The sequence below is a fragment of the Arvicola amphibius genome, chromosome 8 (genome assembly GCF_903992535.2).
Source record: "Arvicola amphibius chromosome 8, mArvAmp1.2, whole genome shotgun sequence".
Taxonomy (NCBI): Eukaryota; Metazoa; Chordata; class Mammalia; order Rodentia; family Cricetidae; genus Arvicola; species Arvicola amphibius.
This window is the reverse complement of record NC_052054.1, coordinates 104,055,131-104,076,995: the sequence shown is the minus strand read 5'-3', so window position 1 is coordinate 104,076,995 and position 21,865 is coordinate 104,055,131. Positions and strand designations below refer to the sequence as shown.

General features: G+C 38.8%; 1 protein-coding gene across 7 annotated transcripts in view; it reads right to left on the bottom strand.

The window, feature by feature from the left end:
* The window catches only part of Usp40 (ubiquitin specific peptidase 40), an 81,584-nt gene that overhangs the window by 38,325 nt on the left and 21,394 nt on the right, over nucleotides 1-21,865 (bottom strand). For 5 of the 7 annotated variants that reach the window (XR_005286467.1, XM_038338459.1, XM_038338462.1 and 2 more), the window contains 4 exons: nucleotides 19,546-19,641; nucleotides 18,352-18,459; nucleotides 4,610-4,910; nucleotides 1,334-1,415 (listed from right to left, as the gene is read on the bottom strand). Coding sequence is in view for 6 of the 7 variants with exons in the window: in XM_038338459.1 (XP_038194387.1) it covers nucleotides 1,334-1,415; nucleotides 4,610-4,910; nucleotides 18,352-18,459; nucleotides 19,546-19,641 (587 nt within the window). In the remaining variant the exon portion in view is untranslated. Of the gene's footprint in view, nucleotides 1-1,333; nucleotides 1,416-1,511; nucleotides 3,667-4,609; nucleotides 4,911-18,351; nucleotides 18,460-19,545; nucleotides 19,642-21,865 lie in introns of those variants that run through there. The other 2 variants (XM_038338461.1, XM_038338464.1) reach the window with 2 other exon arrangements.

Here is a 21,865-nt window from a genome sequence, read left to right as displayed (position 1 = left end):
TCCCAAGGCTTTCTCAGAAGATGCTGACAGCTGTTAGAAGATCCTTCCTAGTGTTTGTTTCCATGCTGAAATCCTGAGTGAATGGCTATTTCCTGTTCCTTTCTGCCTGCATTCAACTGACTCAAAGCCTGGCACCAAACTTGTACTCCTAGGCAGAATGACCAGTGCTGGGCTGGAAGGAGGCTGTCACCAGACTCAGTACTTCAGATGCATTCTAAGTTGGTCAACAGGAACATTAGATTTTTCAATGGCCATACTAAGGACTTTAGTTTTAGTTTTTGCTTTTTTGTTTTTATTTCTTAAATTGCAACTGCTAACCTAGGTCACTGACACAAGTTTTTTTTTCTGTATTTAATATGTTTCAATGTTAAACACGTTAACATGTTTTAGCTTTTATGGAGAGTTCCATTGATCTTGGTCTGTCATTCACTGGATCTGCTATTTTCACTCCAGCTACAAGTCCATGATAAAATTTCTGAACACAGCTTGCTACATTATCTCCCCCTTTCACACCCAACGGGATTATAGAAACATCTTTTCACTCTGCTGACACCACTGGAGAGCAAATACAGCAGTACAACAGTCTCCAGAGTCCAAGGTTAGCCATGTTCTCAAATCAGGCCTTCAGTTATTTTAAACCTTTATTTTGGGTATTTTGCCTACATGTATACGTGTGCGTGTGTGTGTGTGTGTGTGTGTGTGTGTGTATGTGTGTGTGTGTGTGTGTGTATGTGTGTGTGTGTATGTGTGCGTGTATATATATATATACACACACACACACACACACACACACACATACACACATGAACACGCACGGCCATGCATGTGCAGAATCTTCAGAGGCCAGAAGCACAGATCCTGTAGAACAGGAGCTACAGACAGTTGTGCACAGTGTAGGTGTTGGGAATTAAACAAGGGTTCTCTGGAAAAGCAGCCAGTGTTCTTAACCACTAAGCCACCACCCCAGCCCAGCCATTCCAGCCCAGACTGACACTAAGCCTTTTTGCAATCAACCCACCTCTAGTCTTCTGTCAATATATGTTAGTTCTTACAACTACTTAAAACTGAGGGAATAATTTGGCTGGGCTAGAACACAATTCTTGTAGTACAACTGCATGCTTGTAAATTTCTCTAGACTCCCTAGGCTCTGATCCCTTCTTAGCAATGGTTACTGTATATTATTACTCACTCTTACATATGGATAAATAGTATCTTTACTATAACTAGTTGATAGGTATACATATTTTGATAAACTTCCATATTGAATGCTTATGTCCCAAACTGATTAGTATTTTCCAGAAACTCTACCCAAATACCAAATGTATTCAAATACCTTCTCATTTGCAGTTGAATGTTGGCTGCATCCATTTCCTTCAGCAAATGACATGGAACCCTGTATCTTGGATTGGCTCGAGCTGTGAACAAAACTGTCCATTAATTTGTTTTGACTAAACAAAATTGGGTTGCTACAGGCAGGATGAAAATCTGAGGTCAGGTGTGGTAATACACACCTGTAATCCCAGCACTGGAAAAGCTGAGGCACAAGCATCTTGAGTTGGAGGCCAACTTGGGATACACTGAAACACATTCTCTCAAACAAGTATGAGGGGCTGAAGAGATGGCTCAGAAGTTAGGTGTGTTTCCTACTTTTGCACACGACTGGGGTTTGGTTCTTATCACTTCAGATAGTTACAACTGCCTGCAACTCCAGGGGTCTGATGCCCTCAGATAAATGCATGCACATGGTATACATACATGCATGCATATGTGAATGCAGGCAGACATGCACACACACAACTATGCTGGAATCCAGGACACCATCATTGACTAATGACAGTTAAGCGAGAACAGATTTCTCTCTCAATCTTAGTTCTGCTGGATGAGCGATAAAACAAAACAAAACAAAACAAAACAAAACACCATGAGAAATAATTTTTTTTAAAGTTGATCTAGAAGAATCTCATCGTTTCAACTCTCTTTGAGCATTTTTTGTTATTGTTGTTGTTTAAAGTACACCCACTAGTTTTGATCCTTTATAAATTTATCAGTTGGTTACTGTAAAAACTCAGAAATTAGGAATGGAGGTAGCTTAGCAATTAAGAGCTGCTCTTAACTGGTTGCTCTTCCCAGAGACCCAAGTTTGGTTTTCAATACCCATATGGTATCCAACAACCCTCTGTAACTCAAGTTCTAGGGGATCCAATTAGCTCTTCTGGCCTCCCAGAGAACCCAGGAACACATATGGTGAATATACAAATTCCAGAAATCACTTTTTTTTTTTTTTTTTGATAAAGCGCCCCACTACAGCCTGGGTTGGCCTGAAACTATGTAACTTGGGTTGGTCTTGAACTCACTACAATCTTCTTGCCTGAGCTTTCCAGGAGCTTGAATTATATGTATGAGCCACCATGACTGGTGCCAAAGTATTTTAGGGTACTACCTGTAGTTTCACCCCAAGGCATCACCCACATATACCAATATTTTTATAAAAACTGAGATGTAGTCAGCAAAGTGGTAGCTTGTTTTTTCACTTCATATTCCCACAGGCTTTTAAATATGTGATGGACAGCAGTATACTTAAGAAGTAGCATAATTATCTAGTATTTTTCTTTATTTTGAAAAAAATATTTACTTAATGTGCATGATTTTTTTTTGGCTTGCATGTATGTCTCTGTACACCTATGTGCCTGGTGCCCTTGGAGGCCAGAAGAGGGTATGAGATTCCCTGGAACTGAAGTTGGAGACAGTTGTGAGTCATTATGTGAGGGTATTAAGATTCAAACCAGATCCTCTGAAGAACAGTCAGTGAGCTTAACCACAGAGCCATTTCTCTAGTCCCTAACCTTTTTCTGTTGGATATTGTAGTGATTGAATAAGAATGGATCCCACAGACTCATAGATTTGAATGCTTGGTCACCAGGGAATGGCATATTAGAAGGTGTGAATTTGTTAGGCTGTGTGTGTGTGGCTTTCTTGGAAAAAGTGTGTCACTGGGGTGGACTTTGAGGTTTCAAATGCTCAAGCCAGGCCCAGTGTCACTTTCTCTTCCTGCTGCCTACCTATCAAGATGCAGAACTCTTACTTACTCTCCAACACCATGTCTGCCTCCATGATACCATGCTATCCAACATGATAATAATGTACTAAATCTCTGAACTGTAAGCCAGTTCTAAATAAATGTTTTTCTTTATGAGAGTTGCTGTGGTCATGGTACCTCTACATAGCAATAATTAAGACAGATAAGGTGATTTCTAATTAGTCATGATTATAAAGATAACGATGGCAACAAATACCTCAAAATATTAAGTATTCATCTACTACACCTTTCTCTTGCTCCACTTTGATCTGCAACCCACCAGGCTGCAGTTACTAGACTGACCAGTCAGACATTGAATTGTAATCCTCTTGCTTCACTTTCTGAGTAACTGGGATCACAGGAATATGTCACTAGGTTGGGATCTCTTTTTCCTTCTTTCAAAGACAAAGCCTTTCTGGCTAGCAGTTGTCATGTATATTCAAGATCTAGAAAGTTAATTTTTAAAAAATTTTCATGCAAATTAATAACTGTTTTATTGTTTTATTCTTTATAAAAAGGATCATTATCCCCATTTTCTAAGAACAGCACCTTACTGGTAATCATAGCTCTGCCAATCTAAGAAGCTCTTCTTTCTCCTCTCTCTCTCCCTCCCTCCCTCCCTCCCTCCCTCCCTCTCTCTCTCTCCCTCCCTCCCTCCCTCCTCTCTCTCTCTCTCTCTCTCTCTCTCTCTCTCTCTCTCTCTCTCTCTCTCTCTCTCTCTCTCTCTCTCTCTCGTTTTGTTTTTTTTTTTGTGTGAATAAGGGTCTTACTAAATAACCCTGGCTAGCCAGAAGTTTGCTATGAAATCATGCTAGCCTTAAACTCACAGAGAGATCTGCCTGCTTCTGCCTCCCAAGTCCTGGAATTAAAGGTGTAAACCACCACATTCAGAAGCTTTTAACTTCTGAGAAAACTCTGTAGGGATTAGACCATCTTTTACTCATGGTGACAGTTTCTACCATAAATACTCTTTATTATGATGAGGTGGGGAAGGCTAAACTATAAGGTAGGAGCTCTCTCAGAGGTTCAACAGAGAGTTTCAAATATATTTCAACTGCTCAATAACATAACACTTTGGGGAAAGAGAACAGACAGGACTATAAAAAGGAAAGTAAGAAAACAAGACCACTCACTGTTCAAAGGCAACACGTGGCTGAATGACAGAGTCAATCATAAAAACTGGGCAACTGCACTCAAGTTGGATATATCACACTAACAACATCTAAGAAAATTCAATTTTGAAAAATCTAACTATTAGTGTGTGTGTGGGGGGGAATCTAAGACATTTTCTCACAAAATGACAAACTAAAAAAATAAAGTATGATTTTCTGCTTAAATAAAGACATAAGGAAAACTTGAATGATAAGCTGAGAGATTTTCATTTGACACAACAGACTTCTTAGGTATTAGTTTTAAAATATTTAAAGATACCTTGACAAATCCATCTCTTCCAAAGGCACAACTGCAGGCAGCACTGAGAGCTTATCTGCTGGATTTACTAATAAGACAAATCAGAATACTTCTCTCCCGTACCTTCAGAGGGCCTCTCCAGCTTGGCTTTCCGATAAAACAGCATGTAGGCACTTTCTTTACCCTGGAACTGCTGTGTGATAGCTTTCTCTCTGATTGGCTGGACTTTGGAATCATTGATATCAAACCAATGGGGGCAGCTGTTGTTATCGCTTAACCCTGGAGGTTCTGTAGCAAGTGTATGTAGAATCTGCTCATGGCTCCTTTGGAGATCAGATGGGGCCTGGGTAAAATGGTTCCTCAGGAGACTGACTGTACTTTCATCTGTGCTGAGCAGAAACATCTGAGGATGGAGCTGTAAGAACTATTTAGAACATACAAAAACAAAAATTAGTTTTATTAAATAAATTTTTAATAAAAAAGTTTTTAATTAGATGAGACAACTCTATGCGTATGTGTGTTTAGATGTTTTTAACTTTACCTTTCTATTTTGCTAGCTCTGTGAGGGAGAACACTCATCTGGGTATGACAAAATCTGAGCACTCTTTCACATATGTTAACAATTCTGTTGAGGGAGAAGGGTGATAAGCCACAATGTGGAAAGCACTTGAATAAAAAAACAGCACTGGTTTAAGAAGTGCTTGAATGAAGGAGATTGGGAAGAACAAGCATTTCTAAACTATTTAGAAGGCATCTAATTCTACAGATTCACATTTGCCAATTCTTAGGATTGATTTCTGTGTTCTTGGAGTTCTCAGAAAACTCCTGCTCACACCTGTATGTTGAAATGTTTTCAGTTAAAAAGCTTCCACAAAACAAAGGAGCAATGATCAAGGTGAAAAAGCCTAGAGGAAAAAAAATCATTGTCAACTACACAGTAAATAGCAGATGAATATTGGACATACAGAAAGAATAGCAAAAAACAAATATCAAATCACCTAATCAATACATGATCTAATGAAATGAACAGTAAGTTCTCACTAGAAAAAAAGCACAAATGACCAATAAAAGCTTTAAAAAGTAAACAACATCCTAGTCAACAAGGAAATGCCAATGAAAACCCTTTAATTCCATCTCATAGTCAGAATGGCTATCATCAAGAAAACAAATGACAACAAATGCTGGAAAGGATCCTGGGGAAGAGATGTAAGTAACCATTTTCAGCCACTATCGAAATAAGTATGGATGTCACTCAAAAAAAAAAAAAATCAAACACAATTACTGTACGGCTCAGCTGTGCCAACTCTGAGCATATATTGGAAGGACTCTATCACACCAGTTACTTGCCCATTCATGTTTACTGTTGTGTCATTCACAATAGCCAAGGGAACCAGAGTAGATGTTTGTCAAGAGATGAACAGAAAACGTGGCACATGTATACAGTAAAATTTTACTTAGCCATAAGAAAAAAATGGAGTCATGACTTCTGTAGGAAATGAATAAAATTGAAATCATTACATTAAGTAAGCTTTGTCTTAGAAGACAGGTAACAAATGCTTCCTCTCGTATGTGGAATCTAGATTTAAACATATATATCTACAGATATCTGTATATTAATAGGCATGTATTTATATGTGTATTAATAGTGATCATGAGAAAGAAGTAAGAGATCTTAAAGGCAGTGGGAAACAGAGATGGTAAAAAATACATGCAATAAAAAATGGAAGTTGGGACTAACTGAAGGAAAAACGGAAACCATTCTTGTAGAATATTTTTTTCTCACTGATACTGCCAGTAAAATTTACTTTGAATCAGAGGGTTGTGGAATATTCCTTTACACTGTGTGGATATATGTCACTATGATTGGTTTAATAAAGAAGCTGACTGGTCAATGGCTGAATAGGGTAAAGTTAGGCAGGAGAGCTAAATCGAGAATGATGAGAAGGACAGAGTCAGAGGAGTTGCTAGCAGAGACAGAGAAGCAAGATGGGCATGCTGTATTGAGAAAAGGTACTGAACCACGTGACAAAGATAGATAAGAAATATGGGTTAACCAGGAGTTATAGGCAGAGCATTTACAACAAAGACTTTGAGTGGTTATTTGAGGGTGGTTGCCAGCACTGGAAAACTGTGCCTACAGAGGGCAGAATCAGCAACCAGCTGACCAGAATCTGCCATAGAGGTTTTAGGGGACCCAGATAAGGGTTCATAGGAAGATATAGGGAGGGGCTCAGAGAGATTCATGGCCTTTTCAATCTGTGAAGTATGGGAAGTTAGGATTAGCTGATCATTCCTCCCCTTATTTTTTGAATCTATTATGTTTCCCCCCAATATCTGACTCCCAAGTTTTTATTGATACCAGAATAATTGAGATAAATACAGCATATTAAGGGAATATTCTATTGCCACTAATCTCACAAACCCTTGGTTTTATTTTGACTCTTCAAAACTTTTCTTTGGTCTTTTTTTTTCCAGTTTATTTATTTTTTATTAAAAATTGCCATCTTCTCCCCTCCTCCTCCCCCTTTCCTCCCCTCCCCTCCACCCACACCCCCACTCCCTCCCTCTTTTTTTTTTAATTAAAAAAAACCTATCCTTTCTCATTTTACATACCAATCCCAGTTCCCACTCCCTCCCCTTCTCCTGTTCCCTCCACCTTCCCCCTCATCCCAACCGCTATCTATTCACTCCTCAGAGAGGGTAAGGCACATTGCTTTGAGGAAGGACCAAGTCCCTCCCTACTATATCTAGGCTGAGCAAGGTATCCATCTGAAGAGAATAGGTTCCAAAAAGCCAGTACAAGCTGGCCTCACCACCAGTGGCCCCTCAGTCTGCTCCAGTCATACAACTGTCACCCACATTCAGAGGGTCTAGTTTGGTCCTCTGCTGGTTCCTTTTCTTTTTCTTTGGTTTTATTTTGACTCTTTAATACTTTTCTTAAGATATAAATATTATCTCAATAGTTTTAAGATTATTAGATATACTTAAACTTTCTGTTGTGATATTAATGGTCTAACTAATTCTAGAAATAGGCTTCATCTAGTTTCCTGCATGCGATTTTGGGCTTGAGTCTGAAGCAAGTAACTAGGAACTAAGTTTGTGTACTCCTGATGTACTTAATAAATTGCTGTCCTTCAATCTTTTGGAGATCTGCTGCATATGACATTTAAAATGTTTAAGTTTTCTGCCAAAGAAGTCAAAGGACAGAGAGGGACTTTTTTCTTATTCATTCAAGGTTACTGTGCTTGGACAAAGGTCCCACCTAGTTGTAAATCAGAGAATTTTGCTCTCTTAAGGCTACTGTCAACAGGCTAGTTGCCAGACCTTGTGCTCCTGAAATAAGGAAGTAGTTGGTTCCTATCTAAAACAAAAGTCTAAAGATCCAAATAAGTTCCAGTTCCCTTTATGGAAATAATTTGGGATTCCACCCAGGGAATATTTGTCTACAAAGTGTTTGGTCTAGAACATGAGCTATGAATGTAGCTTTCAATTTGTATGTTAATGCAGTCTTTTGTTTTACTCCTACCATTTGGGGTCAGGGGTATATTAACCAGTTGGAAATTAAACGTGGGCGAATTTTCAGTACTCACTGGAAAATTCCCTCCCAATACTATCCTATATGTTTCTGTGTTTTTATTATTTTCATTTGCATCTTCATATTCTTTACTATATTTCTAAATTCCCACACCTCCACTCTGGAGAAAGGTATTTTTGTTGAGGCTGGCCCCCGACAGTAGAATATTAAAAATAAACCTGGACAAACAGAAAAAACACTGAAAATATGTCTATATAAAACAACTTTCCCCCTAATTTCTTTAAAAGTCACCTAAATATTAAAAGTAAAATCAGTTTATGTAGCAGAACTGACATCACAAGCAGTGGTGAGACATAAGATGGGAGCAACAGAAAAAGGTGGGGACTGTATTATTAGGATCTTATACTGGACAGATGCAGATTGTTCACTGATAATTAGCAATAAAAATGTATATGCAATATAAACATCAGTCACTAAAAATTAGATAGGTAAAGAATTAAAATAGTAGACTAAAAAATTACTTGCTTACTACACATGAAAGCAAGGATGGAAAAAAAACATAATAGAAGAAAAATAGATAAAATAGTGACTTAGAAGATTCAAGGACAATCCTATCAATTAGTACATTAAATACAAATGAAAAAACACTAAAAATAAGGAAGATGATGACAAACTCTCATCTGACAGTAAACAGAATGGAAGTGATGAGAATCAGGAAAAAGCTGTTTTCTTAAAAAGTTTAAAAGCTTGGTAAATGTCTACCAAGACCAATGAAAAAGAACTAAACAGTATGTGATATCAATACCATAAGTGGAAAGGAGACATAACTCCGGGCTCAAAACTTAAAAGGATAACATGCTAATTTTTCAAACAGCATCATGACAACAAGTATAACAACCATAAAAAGTTAATTTAAAAGCTTATTCCAGCCTGCAAAAGGAAACTGAGACATTCCTAAGAATCTTGAGTAGCTATACTCATACCACACCAAATGTTACAATTTCAGCCACAATAAGGCTGACACTTTTTCTGGGTTCTAGGGCTATGCATGTGTGGACAAGCCCTCAGGCAGAAGTACCAAATGGCCCTGGTGATATTAAAGGGCCCCCGCGTGACCCCCACACATGCATGATTACATCATCCATGTATGACTCAGCTAAGTCCTTGCACACAAGCGTGAGTCCTGTCATCTGTGCATGATGCAGTCATGTCAACTCCCTGTTCCATGCGCTAGGCAGCTTTTAAAAGCTAGATGAACCATCCTCCCCCCATCTCTCTGCACATTGACTTCCCCAGGACTGTACCTGTTCAGGATCCAGAACTGGGTATTTTTTTCCACAACAACCATATGTTCCATCTGCCTGAGTGCAATTTTTACACACACCACCAGCTTCAATTGGTGAGTTTCCCCCATTCTGGTCATCTTAACAATTTCTCTGAACCCAATGAATTGACAGTTGAGCTCATGGCAATCTTCTGGTGTTCCTAGAAATGGGGAGACAGCCCCCAACCATGGCCTTGACGACTATGGTTGAGCCTTTCGCTGACATTCAGCTCTGGATTGCTTCCCTTGGCTAAAACAGTGTTTGGACGACCCGGGGTCAGTCTTCCCACGACTGGGGGCCCAGGGTCCCTCAGAGTTTTCTTTCTCCTTTTTTTAAAAAAAACCGTTTTCTTTTCTTTTCTTTTCTTTTGAACCCACTGGTCAGTGGTCTCCGACGTGGCCTCTCTGGCTTCCAAGATGGCCTGACTGGAGCCAGTCAGGATTTAACACCCCTCCTGTAGGAAGAGGGCGCTCTCCTACAAGCCCTGTGGTGTCCACTGCCATTTCACAGCCCACCTATATAGGGGAGATGTCCCTATAAGCCTTGTGGTGTCACTGTTTTCATGGTTTCAGCTATGGGTGGCAAGCCATCCAAGACCATCAATCCAGCCTCCCTGCTGGGATGCCTTGGAGAGGCCCTAAAACCCCAGGCCTTAATGCTCTACTTACAAATTCCCATACTTGTCCATCTTTGTTCAAAAAATGACCTCTTTACAATTTGGATAACAATTTAAAGTGGCACCTTTGATCCTGATATTGTATGGGAGCTTTCTAACTACTGTCTGTGCACAGGCAAATGGAAGGAGTTTCCTTATATCTAAGCCTTTTACTATCTAAGCTCTAAGTCTCAATTTTATAAAAGGGACTTATACCTTATACCTTTCATGATATCTATATGACCCTATCTAATAACCTACTTCCAGAAGAGTGCAGGCGAGTTTGGGAGCAAGCCAGACTACATGCAGACAAGGTTCACCAAACACAAGCAACACACCCTCCGGGGGCAGAGGCGATACCACCCTCAGTCTTCAGGGAAGGTAGAACGAACTAACTGTTCCTTAAAAAATGTTCTTGTTAAGATGCCACAGGAGCTTCACCTTGACTGGGTAAAACTTTTGCCTCTGACCCTTCTTAGGCTTAGGGCTCTCCCAAAAGTCCCTTTCCATCTTGCCCTTTGAACTCATGTATGTGTGGCCAGTTTTTTTTTTTTTTTTCTTTTTTTGGTTTTTCGAGACAGGGTTTCTCTGCAGCTTTTTTAGAGCCTGTCCTGGAACTAGCTCTTGTAGACCAGGCTGGCCTCGAACTCACAGAGATCCGCCTGCCTCTGCCTCCCGATTGCTGGGATTAAAGGCGTGCGCCACCACCGCCCGCCTCTCACCTAAAACCTCTCCCCTTCCTGATCACCTGCTTACTCTGCTGTTATCTTCGTTCCCTATTATGGGATTTTACCAACTACTCATTACCTCAACCATGTGCCAATTCATGCTCACCGCCGATTAAAATAGGAGATCAGGTATTATTATCTCCCCCAGGCCAATGCCCCTCACCCTTTACCCTAAATGGCAGGGCCCCTTTAAAGTAATTCTTATAACTCCCAAGCTTAACTGTCAAGCTTGAGGGACTATCTCATTGGATCCACCTGTCTCACCTTAAACCTTTTACTCTTCCAGTTCAAGATACTCCCTCAGATACGGTAACTCAAACAGGGCCCTGCTCCCTTAAGTTCCAGAGGACACCAAGATCAGCCACTCTCTCTCCAGTTCCAGAAAAATAAAAGTTTCATCACCATACTCAACCCTCCTGTGCCAAAAACTTCATATACTCTCCCTCTTCCTCTTTCTCCTACCTGCTTTACCAACTTCGCTATATCTCCAATGTCATACTTAAATTTCCAGACTAACTACTCAGCTGTTACTACAGGGACCATCATTAAACATAGAGCTGGAGGTACAAGGATTTCCAAAAGTCCAGATGGTAAGAAACAATAACGAGTTTTGGGGACATTCAAGCCCCAAACTCCAAAATCTCACAAAACAGACTTTAACATAACAGGTTTATCACTGACTGCAGCAGTGTCTCCTGGATGTTAAGGTAATACCATGATGCTAAAGGAAAACAAGTGCCTTAAAATTTGCTTCAGGTAAAACATTGAGGGGTCTAATAATTCCCCTTTCTAATAATTCTCCCCTTCTTTTCCTCCCTCCTTCCCACCGTCCTCAATTCCAACACTATATCATCATAATCATAAATTTTTAATATGTCTAAAATTTATTTCTTTTCAAACATTTTGTCATAAGCTCCAGGGAGCCAATTGGACCTGCCTAAATGGATCAGACTCGCCCAGAATAAGTATCGTTTAATTCTTCCCTTATCATTCTTGGTCTTGGGAACCCCTGGGAAATTCCCTCCAACCCCCCAACCACCACCAAAAAACCCTCTATCTTCCGTCTTGGGACTCTCCTCCCTTAATCACCAGGATCTAAAATTTTTTTTTTTAAATTTTTCCAGACATAATTCTCTGCCTTTGCAGCATCTTGCGAGTTCCACGTTGCCAGCCAGCCAGTTCCACAGAGCCCGGAAAAAACACAAAAGTAATCAGTCACTCCAGTACGTGGTCAAGCATCTCCACTCTCTGACGCCCACAAAATCAGCAGGAAGCAGTAAAAAGAGACCTTACAATGCCCCATTCCCACCCATTAAAGGCCTCAAACTCCCCAAATTTTTATAATAAACGAAAGGGTGGAATGTTATGATTTCAGTCACAATAAGCGGACAAGCCCTCAGGTAGACGTGCCTAATGGCCCCAGGGATGTTAAAGGCCCCTGCCGTGTGACCCACGCACATGCGTGGTTGCATCATCCACGTATGACTCAGCTAAGCCCTTGCATGCATGCATGAGCCCTGTCATCTGTGTATGACGTAGTTAGATCAACCCCCTGTGTGCATGCACTGGACAGCTTTTAAAAACCCTCTCTCTGAATATGTTGACATCATCAAAGCTGAAAGGAGTTGAATATATGAGGACAGTTTTGACATTAGACATGGAGATGCAGAGTTCAGAGTTTGCCCAGCTGGTTTTCCATCTTGATTTGGTTCAGTATTCCCTCACTTGCTCCCTTCTCTACATTTTGGAATGTTAATGTATATCCTGTGTCATTGTATGTTGGAAGTATGCGACCTGCTTTTGGATTTTAATTTTACAGGGGATTACACTTAAGGGAGCATATGATTATCAGAAAAGATTTTGAACTTTAGAATTTTACAGAAGTTTGAGACTGTTATAGACAAAGGGGACTTTTGAAGTTGGACTGGATGGATTTTTGTATTATGATATGACTACAAGCCTTTGGGGACCAAGGTGTAGATTATGGTGATTTGAAAGAAAATGTCCTTCAAATAGAGTGTCAATAATGAGCTGGAGTAGATGTGGTCTTGTAAGAAGTATGTTACTATGGCAGTGGGTTTTGAGGTCTCCTATGCTCAAGATATACCTAGTGAAACAGACTACTTCCTCTTGTCTGTGTTTCAAGATGTAAGAACCCTCAGCTCTTTCTCCAGCACTATATCTGCCTGCGCATCTCCATATTCCATGATAATAATAGACTGAACCTTTGAATTGTAAGTCACTACAATTAAATGTTTTCTTTTATAAGAGTTGCCAATATCCTGGTGTCTCTTCACAGCTATGGAAATAGTAACTAAGACAGGAGGTGAGGTACAAACTAAAGATTCAGAATCTTGGTCAATAATATCTACTTTAGAAATGAACTTACTATTAACATTTCCAACTATGTTGATAGGTGTCTCCAAGGACATACTTAATTCTTATTTGATTTAATGTTGCTTTTCATAGACTACTGTGAAATAAAACTCTTAATTTGATAGCATGTTTTAGTTCCTGATTCAACAAAAATGGCAAAAGACATTTTAATTAAAGTGCTGTAACTCAAAAGAAAAAAAACCCCTCTCTCTGCACTCTGACTTCTCCAGGCCTATACATGCCCCCTCTAATAAACTCCTAAGTGGGTTTGTTGTGGGTTCCATATTTCCGTTTCACTGGCCACAGGTAATTTCACCAAGTATACCTCACAGGACAGAGATTAAGAAGATTAAGGACATTTCATGGCAGGAGGCTGTAACAATATTAAATGTTCATATTGAATCTACCAGAACTTTCAAGAAGAGCTAATACCTATACTCCTCAAAGTGTTCCACATAATAGAAACAGAAGGCTCACTGCCAAACTCTTTTTATGAAGCTACAGTTACCCTGATACCAAAACCGCACAAAGCCTCAACCAAGAAAGAGAATTATAGACCAATCTCACTCAAGAACATGGATGCAAAAATTCTCAATAAAATTCTAGCAAACTGAATCCAAGAACACATCAAAAAAAAAAAAATCATCCATATGACCAAGTAGGCTTCATCCCAGAGACGCAGGGCTGCTTCAACATACAAAAATCAATCAATGTAATCCACCATATAAATAAACTGAAAGAAAAAGCCATATGATCATTTCATTGGATGCAGAAAAAGCATTTGACAAAATTCAACACCCCTTCATGATAAAGGTCTTAGAGATATTAGGGATACAAGGATCATATCTAAATATAATAAAAGCAATATACAACAAGTCGACGGCTAACATCAAATTAAATGGAGAGAAACTCAAAGCGATTCCACTAAAATCAGGAACAAGACAAGGCTGTCTACTCTCTCCATATCTCTTCAACATAGTTCTTGAAGTTTTAGCAATAGCAATAAGACAACATAAGGAGATCAAGGGGATTCAAATTGGAAAGGAAGAAGTTAAACTCTCGTTATTTGCAGATGATATGATAGTATATATAAGTGACCCCCAAAACTACCAGAGAACTCCTACAGCTGATAAATACCTTTGGTGAAGTGGCAGGATACAAGATCAACTCAAAAAAAAATTAGGATAAAGAAGTTGAGAGGGAAATCAGAGAAACATCACCTTTCACAATAGCCACAAATCACATAAAATATCTTGTGGTAACACTAACAAAGGACATGAAAGGCCTATTTGACAAGAACTTTACATTTTTGAAGAAAGAAATTGAAGAATATACCAGAAAATGGAAAGATCTCCCATGCTCTTGGATAGGAAGGATCAACATAGTAAAAATGGTAATCATATCGAAGGCAATCTATAGATTCAATGCAATCCCCATCAAAATCCCAACACAATTTTTCACAGACCTTGAAAGAACAATACTCAGCTTCATACTGAAATCAAGAAACCCAGGATAGCCAAAACAATCCTGTACAAAAAAGGAACTGCCGGAGGCATTACCATTCCTAACATCAAGCTCTATTACAGAACTACAGTAATGAAACAGCTTGGTATTGGCATAAAATGGAGACGCTGACCAATGGAATCGAATTGAAGACCCAGATAATAATTCACACACCTATGAACACCCAATTTTTGACAAAGAAGCAAAAAAGATACAATGGAAAAAAGAAAGCATCTTCAACAAATGGTGCTGGCATAACTGGATGTCAACCTGTAGAAGAATGAAAATGGATCTATATTTGTCACCATGCACAAAACTTAAGTCCAAATGGATTAAAGACCTCAATATAAATTTGACGACAGTGAACCTGATAGAGGAGAAAGTGGAAAGTAACCTTCAATGCATGGGAACAGGAGACCACTTCCTAAATATAACCCAGTAGCACAGACAATAAGAACATCAATAAATAAATAAGACCTCCTGAAACTGAGAAGCTTCTATAAAGCAAAGGACACAGTCAATAAAACAAAAAGGTAGCCTACTGAATGGGAAAAAAAAATCTTCACTAACCCCACATCAGACAAAGGACTGATCTCCAAAATATATAAAGAACTCAAGAAATTAGACATTAAAATTCTAAATAACCCAATTAAAAAATGGTGTACTGAACTAAACAGAGAATTCTCAACAGAAGAATTTCAAATGGCCAAAAGATACTTAAGGACATGTTCTTCTTCCTTAGCTATCAGGGAAATGCAAATCAAAACAACTTTGAGATACTATCTTACACCTGTCAGAATGGCTAAGATAAAAAACACCAATGATAGCTTATGCTAAAGAGGTTGTGGAGCAAGAGGGTCACTCATCCATTGCTGGTGGGAATGCAAACTTGTGTAACCCCTTTGGAAATCAGTGTGGCAGTTTCTCAGAAAACTGGGAATCAACCTTCCTCAGGATCTAGCAATTCCACTCTTGGGAATATACCCCAAAGATGCTCAATCATACTACAAAAGCATTTGTTCAGCTATGTTCGTAACAGCATTGTTTGCAATAGCCAGAACCTGGAAACAACCTAGAAGCGCCTCAACTGAAGAATGGATAAAGAAAGTATGGCACATCTATACATTAGAGTACTACTCAGCAGTAAAAAATAATGACATCTTCAATTTTGCATACAAATGCACAGAATTAGAAAACATTATCCTGAGTGAGGTAACCCAGACCCCCCCCCAAAACGAATATGGTATATACTCACTTATAAGTGGATACTAGTCATAAACAAAGGGCAACGAGCCTATATAGTTCAGGATCCTAGAGAAACTAAGTAATAAGGTAAACCCAAGGAAAAAACATATATAGACCCACCTGAATTAGAATCAGACAAGTTTGGGAGCAGGGGAGCAGAAGGTAAAAGGGAGGGGAGAACGGGGGTTGAGGAGAACTTGAGGGAATGGGATAGTCGAGATGGAGGAAGGACAGATATGAGAGCAGGAAAGAGGTATCTTGATTTAGGGAGCCATTATGGAGTTAGCAAGAAACCTGGGTCTAGAAAAATGCCCAAGAACCCACAGGGATGACCCCAGCTAAGACTCTAAGCAATAGAGGAGAAGGTATTTGAACTGACCTTACCCTGTAGTCAGACTGATGATTATCTTAAATATCACCATAGAACCTTTATCCAGCAACAAATGGGAACAGAGGCAATGACCCACATCAGAGCACTGGACAGAACTCCCAAGATCCAGTTGAAGAGTGGAAGGAGTGAGAATATGAGCAAGGAATTCAAGATCATGAGGGGTCATGCACTGAGACAGTTTGCTTGAGCTAATGGTAGCTCACCCACTCCAAATCAACTGGGAGTGAATAAGCATGGGAACAAGCAAGCCCCTCTGAAGGGGGTTGACAGCTGGGGCAGACTGAGGGGCCACTGATAGTGACACCAGGATGTGTCTCTACTGCATATACTGGCTTCATGGGATCCTATTCTCTTTGGATGTAAACCTTGCTCAACCTAGATGTAGTGGGGCCTTGGACCTTCCACAGGGTGGGGTGCATGGCACTCCCTTAGGGTTGGAGGAGTAGGGGGAGAGTTTGTGGAGGGAGAGGGAGGGAACTGGGAGGAGGAGAGGGTGTGGGAATTTGGATTGGTATTTTTTTTTTTAAGAAATAATAAAAAAGAAAGAAAAAAAGAAGAGATTAAGAAGGATGTTTGATGTCAGGAGGCTGTAACAAATTTAAATGTTCATAATCATAACAATACAGCTTCAATACATAAAAAAAAAAAACTAGCTATAACCAAAGAAGGAAGAGACAAGCTCATAATTATAACTGGAAGACTTAAAAATACCTTTCAATAATTGAGAAGAAAAAATTAGTAAAGGTAGAGAATAAATATCACTCTTAAGCAACTGACCTCATTGATATTTTTGTTTTGTTTGAGACAGGGTTTCTCTGTAGCTTTGGAGCTTATCCTGGAACTAGCTCTTGTAGACCAGTCTGGCCTCAAATTCACAGAGATGCACCTGCCTCTGCCACCCACCCCAAGTGCTGGGATTAAAGGCGTTTGTGCCATCACTGCCATGCTTACTTTTGGTTTTGAGCCTAGCCTTGAATGGCTGAACCATCTCTCCACCCACTTCATTGTTATTTATGAAACACGACATCACCAACTGCAGGAAACAATGTCTCCAAAACAGACTATATTCTGAGTTATGAAACAAGTTTCTCTAAATTCAAAAGAATTGTCATATGTAGTATGTTCTTAGAGCACAGTAGTATTAGCCAAAATATTAGCCAAAAAAAAATCAGTTTGCAGATAAAATAAATTAAAAGTTATTAAAAATTCCCAAATATTTGGAAATTAAACAGCACACTTTCACCCATGGCAAATTACACAAGTTAAACTGAGTGATAGAGAGAAGGTTATAGTGCTAAGTTAGTGCATACCAAGAAGTCTTAACTTTAAAAGCATGCATTAGAAGACTTAAGAACTACAAAAAGATGGTGAATTAAATTTCTTAAAGTAGAAACAATTAAAAATAAGAACATAATAAAGCAGAAAACAGATAATAGAGAACATCAACAGCAATATATATAATTGCATCAAAAGCAAAGGTTCCTTTTTTGAAAAGTCTTTGACAATAACCTCAATAAACCCTATGAACACTGATAGGAGGAAATAAACAAGGAAATAAATCTTATTCATCAGAAATGAAAAAGAAGCTCAAAACTTCCAAGTTCTAAAGACACTAAGAGGATAATATGGGGCATTCTGAACAAGTTTTATGCCAGGAAATTAGAGATCAGAGAATCTCTAAAACAACATCATTACAAAACAAATTCAAGTAGTGGAACGTGAGCTTTTCTGGTGGTCTAACTACTTGTTCAACACTCCCAAGAGCAGGTAAATGCTTTCTCTGTAAAGTTGCTTCATTTCTGGTAACACTAGCTTTTGAGTCTCATTTAAACCCAGATGATTTAAAGCGAGATGACTGGCTTTGCTACTCATTGAGCTTTAGAGTAATTGCATTGTGATTAACAGCTTCTTTTCCTGCTTGAGTCTTCATAAATACTCTAAATACAATGTATGTGATCTGTAATATACCAGCAGAATTCCAACCACTCAACAAAAACACTAATTATTTTCATCTATTTTAAAGCTCCTTCTACATAGGAACTTGTGTTGCTAGGACCATGATATGGCTTCCTAGGATGATGACTGCCCATGTTGATGCCAGCACTACCTTTCTTAGTGCTCCATACTGTTTTCTGTATTTCTTGTTCCAAGATATTCCTGTCTTTTTCAAGAGTTTCTGGCCCAGCTGATCAACAGGAATTTGATTGGTCTCCTCCTTATGAAAGAAATATAGTCAGTTAAGATCTGGTGAGAAATAATGATACCACAAATTCAAGGGAGCAAAAGGAGTGCACCTGCTCATCTTCCCTAGAGCACAAACTTATAATGGGATCAATAAGACTATGTTTTTTTTTTAAAATTTTTTTCTTTTATCTCCCAAAGACTATGTTTTTAAAGTAACCTTAAGTATCAGTTTAGAAGACCTTCAATTTGAAAACCCATTTGCTAAGAGTCACAGACAGAAATTCAAAGAGCAACATCCAGAGAGAGTTCTGCAGTTTGCCACATTCCTAACATTATTATTCATGATTTTGGAAGAACAAACAAGGAAGATCTTGCTGACACAGGTTTTTATGTCTTCTTAAAATTACTATGTTGTACCTTTAGCCCCAATACTTCAGAATAGGATGTGCTTACAGATAAGAACTCCAAAGACATAGGTTAAAATGCTCTTTTGTTTGTGTTGAGAGGGTCTTATGTTGCCCAGCTAGCTATGTATCTGAGAATGACTTTGAACTTCTGACCCTCTTACTTCCACCTCCCAAGTTCTGGTATTATATGGCACTTCATTTACCACTTCATGTGGTACCAGGACTTGTATATGCTAGACAAGCACTTTACCAACTGGGCCACATTCCTGGTACTTGTCTTTTTGCTAGTGCTTCTAGTATCAGGACAAATAGATTTTTCTTTGAAACAGACTCTCATTCTGTAGCCCAGGCTGGCCCCAAATTCATGGCATTTCTTTTGTTTCATGCTCTCAAGATGAGAGATTAAAGGAAAGAGCCACTGCACTTAGCGATTAAATTAAATCAAATCAGGGTGTGGTAACACACACCTTTAATCCCAGCACTGGGGAGACAAAGACAGGCAGATCTCTGTGAGTTCAAGGCCAGCCTGATTACAAAAAAATGCGACCCTATCTTTAAAAAAAAGTTAAAACGAAACCATATTCCAATTTAGAGGTAGCCTTAAAATAATCTTATCTGATATTCTCATACATATAAATACATCATATACACAAACAACAATACATCTAAATAATTAATTGCACACAAATAAGTACAAATACTCACTCTACCTGCAATAAGATTGATTTTAGAATCATCAATGGGTCATCAGTCTCGTCTTCATTCTGAAGAGCTTCCAAGTTCACATCTGAATCACTTATCTCTTCCTAAGAAGGAAAATAGCAAGTGTTTCTTTCACAAATGCCAGTTAAAGGAATTAATCAAATAAAAATGTTTAAGTCACTGGAGGATAAAAGGTAAAAATATCGTCATAATCTATATAAGTTGGAGAATCAGGCAGACCTGGCTTTGAGTGCCAGGTTCCAACAAACAATTCTATACAATTTACTTAATCTCTATGGCTTTATATACAAATTAGGACTATGAGACAAAGACAGATTCTAGCTTGTGGTTGTGTAAGAATGTCCTCCATAGGCTCATACATTTAAACACTTAGTTATCAAGGAGTGGCACTATTTGAGGACTAGGAGGTGTGGCCTTGTTGGAGAAGGTATAGCTGTGTTAGAGGAGGTGTATAACTAGGGATGGACTCTGAGGTTTCCAAAAGCTCACACTAGGCTCAGTGTGGCTTTCTCTGTCTGTGGAGAAGGATGTTGCTCTCAACTACTTCTTCAGCACCATGCCTGCCAGCATGCCTCCAGACTCTCTGCCATGATGATGGACTAAACCTTTGAACTGTAAGTAAGCCCCCAATTAAATGCTTTCTTTTATCTTGTCATGATGTCTCTTCACAGCGATAGAACAGTGTCTAAGACATAGCACGATATATATGTGTGTGTGTGTGTGTGTGTGTGTGTGTATATATATATATATATATATATATATATATATATATATATATCGTGCTTCAACATTTTCCAGCTAAGAAATGTGGTGTCTCCTACAATTTGTGTTCATTCCCATTCATTTAAAAATATTTTTTGGTCTTCAGTACTATGCTTACAGTCTCTTGTTTTGGCTTAAGGGAATCCTACCCATTTTTGTAAGCTCAGCTTAAACATTGACTTCTATTTCCTTATCATTAAAAAGTTAACAGCCCAGGCTGTGCATTATGGCACATTCCCCTTGCCAGGTAAATTTTGTTGACTTTAAAAAACATACATATATTTGGACAGTGGTGGCACACTTCTTTAATGCCAGCACTAAGAGGAAGGCGGATCTCTAGTTTTGGGCCAGCCTAGCCTACAAAATGAGTTCTAGGACATCCAGGACAACACAGAGAAACCCTGTCTCGAAAAACAAAAACAAAAACAAAACAAAACCCAAAAATACATACACCACCTTGAAAAACTATTTTTTTGTTTTGTTTCTATTTTGGTTTTGAGACGGTCTCACTACTTAGCCCGAGTTGGCCTTGAACTCAGAGATCCACCTGTTTCTGCCTTAAAAGTGGTGGGATCAAAGGCATCGGCTCTTCAAGTTTTTTGTGTGCTTTTTTTTTTTTTTTGGTAAAGTATAACTTTTTTAGATTTCTAATTTTTTTAAGAAATATTTTTTTAATTTAATTTTTTGTATGAGTGCTTATCTGTGCACTTCATGTGTCCCTCGTGCTCTCAGAGACCTGAAGACGATGTTAAATCCCTTGGAACTGGAGTTACAGATGGTTGTGTGCTGCCATGGAAGTGCTGGGAACTGAACTTAGGCACTTTTTCAGAGCAGCAAGCTGAGCCATTTCTCCAGTCCAATGAAAAGGTATTTTAAACTAGCTAAAACCATAACTGCTAATTGATAACATTAAGAAAAAGTAACTAAGAAATAACATATTATGGCAGACCAGATCTATCATCTTTTTTTTAAAAACAGAACCTTTTTTCTTTTTTAAATATTTTTTTTATTATGTATACAATATTCTGGCTGCGTATATGCCTGCAGGCCAGAAGTGGGCACCAGACCTCATTACAGATAGTTGTGAGCCACCATGTGGTTGCTGGGAATTGAACTCAGGACCTTTGGAATAGTAGGCAATGCTCTTAACCACTGAGCCATCTCTCCAGCCCCCATCATCTTTTGAAAATTATTAAAAATGATAAAGTAGATGAAATAAAAGCATATATGATAAAGTAGATGAAATGAAAACATCTTTTTCTTTTTAAGGTGATTTTTTAGTAAGTATACAAAATAATAATTTTAATTGTCAACTTGACAAATTCTAAAATCTCTGGGCACGCCTGTGAGGAATGATCTCGATTGGGTTAACTGAGGTAGAAGGGCTCACTCACTATGAGTGACACTATTCTCTGGGCTGGGATCCTAAAAGGAGAGCGTGGACTGAATACAAGCATTCATCTCCCTTTGCTTCCTGATCAAAGATGTACTGTGACCAGCTGTATCCTTGAACTCTTGACTCCATGACCTCCCTGCCACGATGCA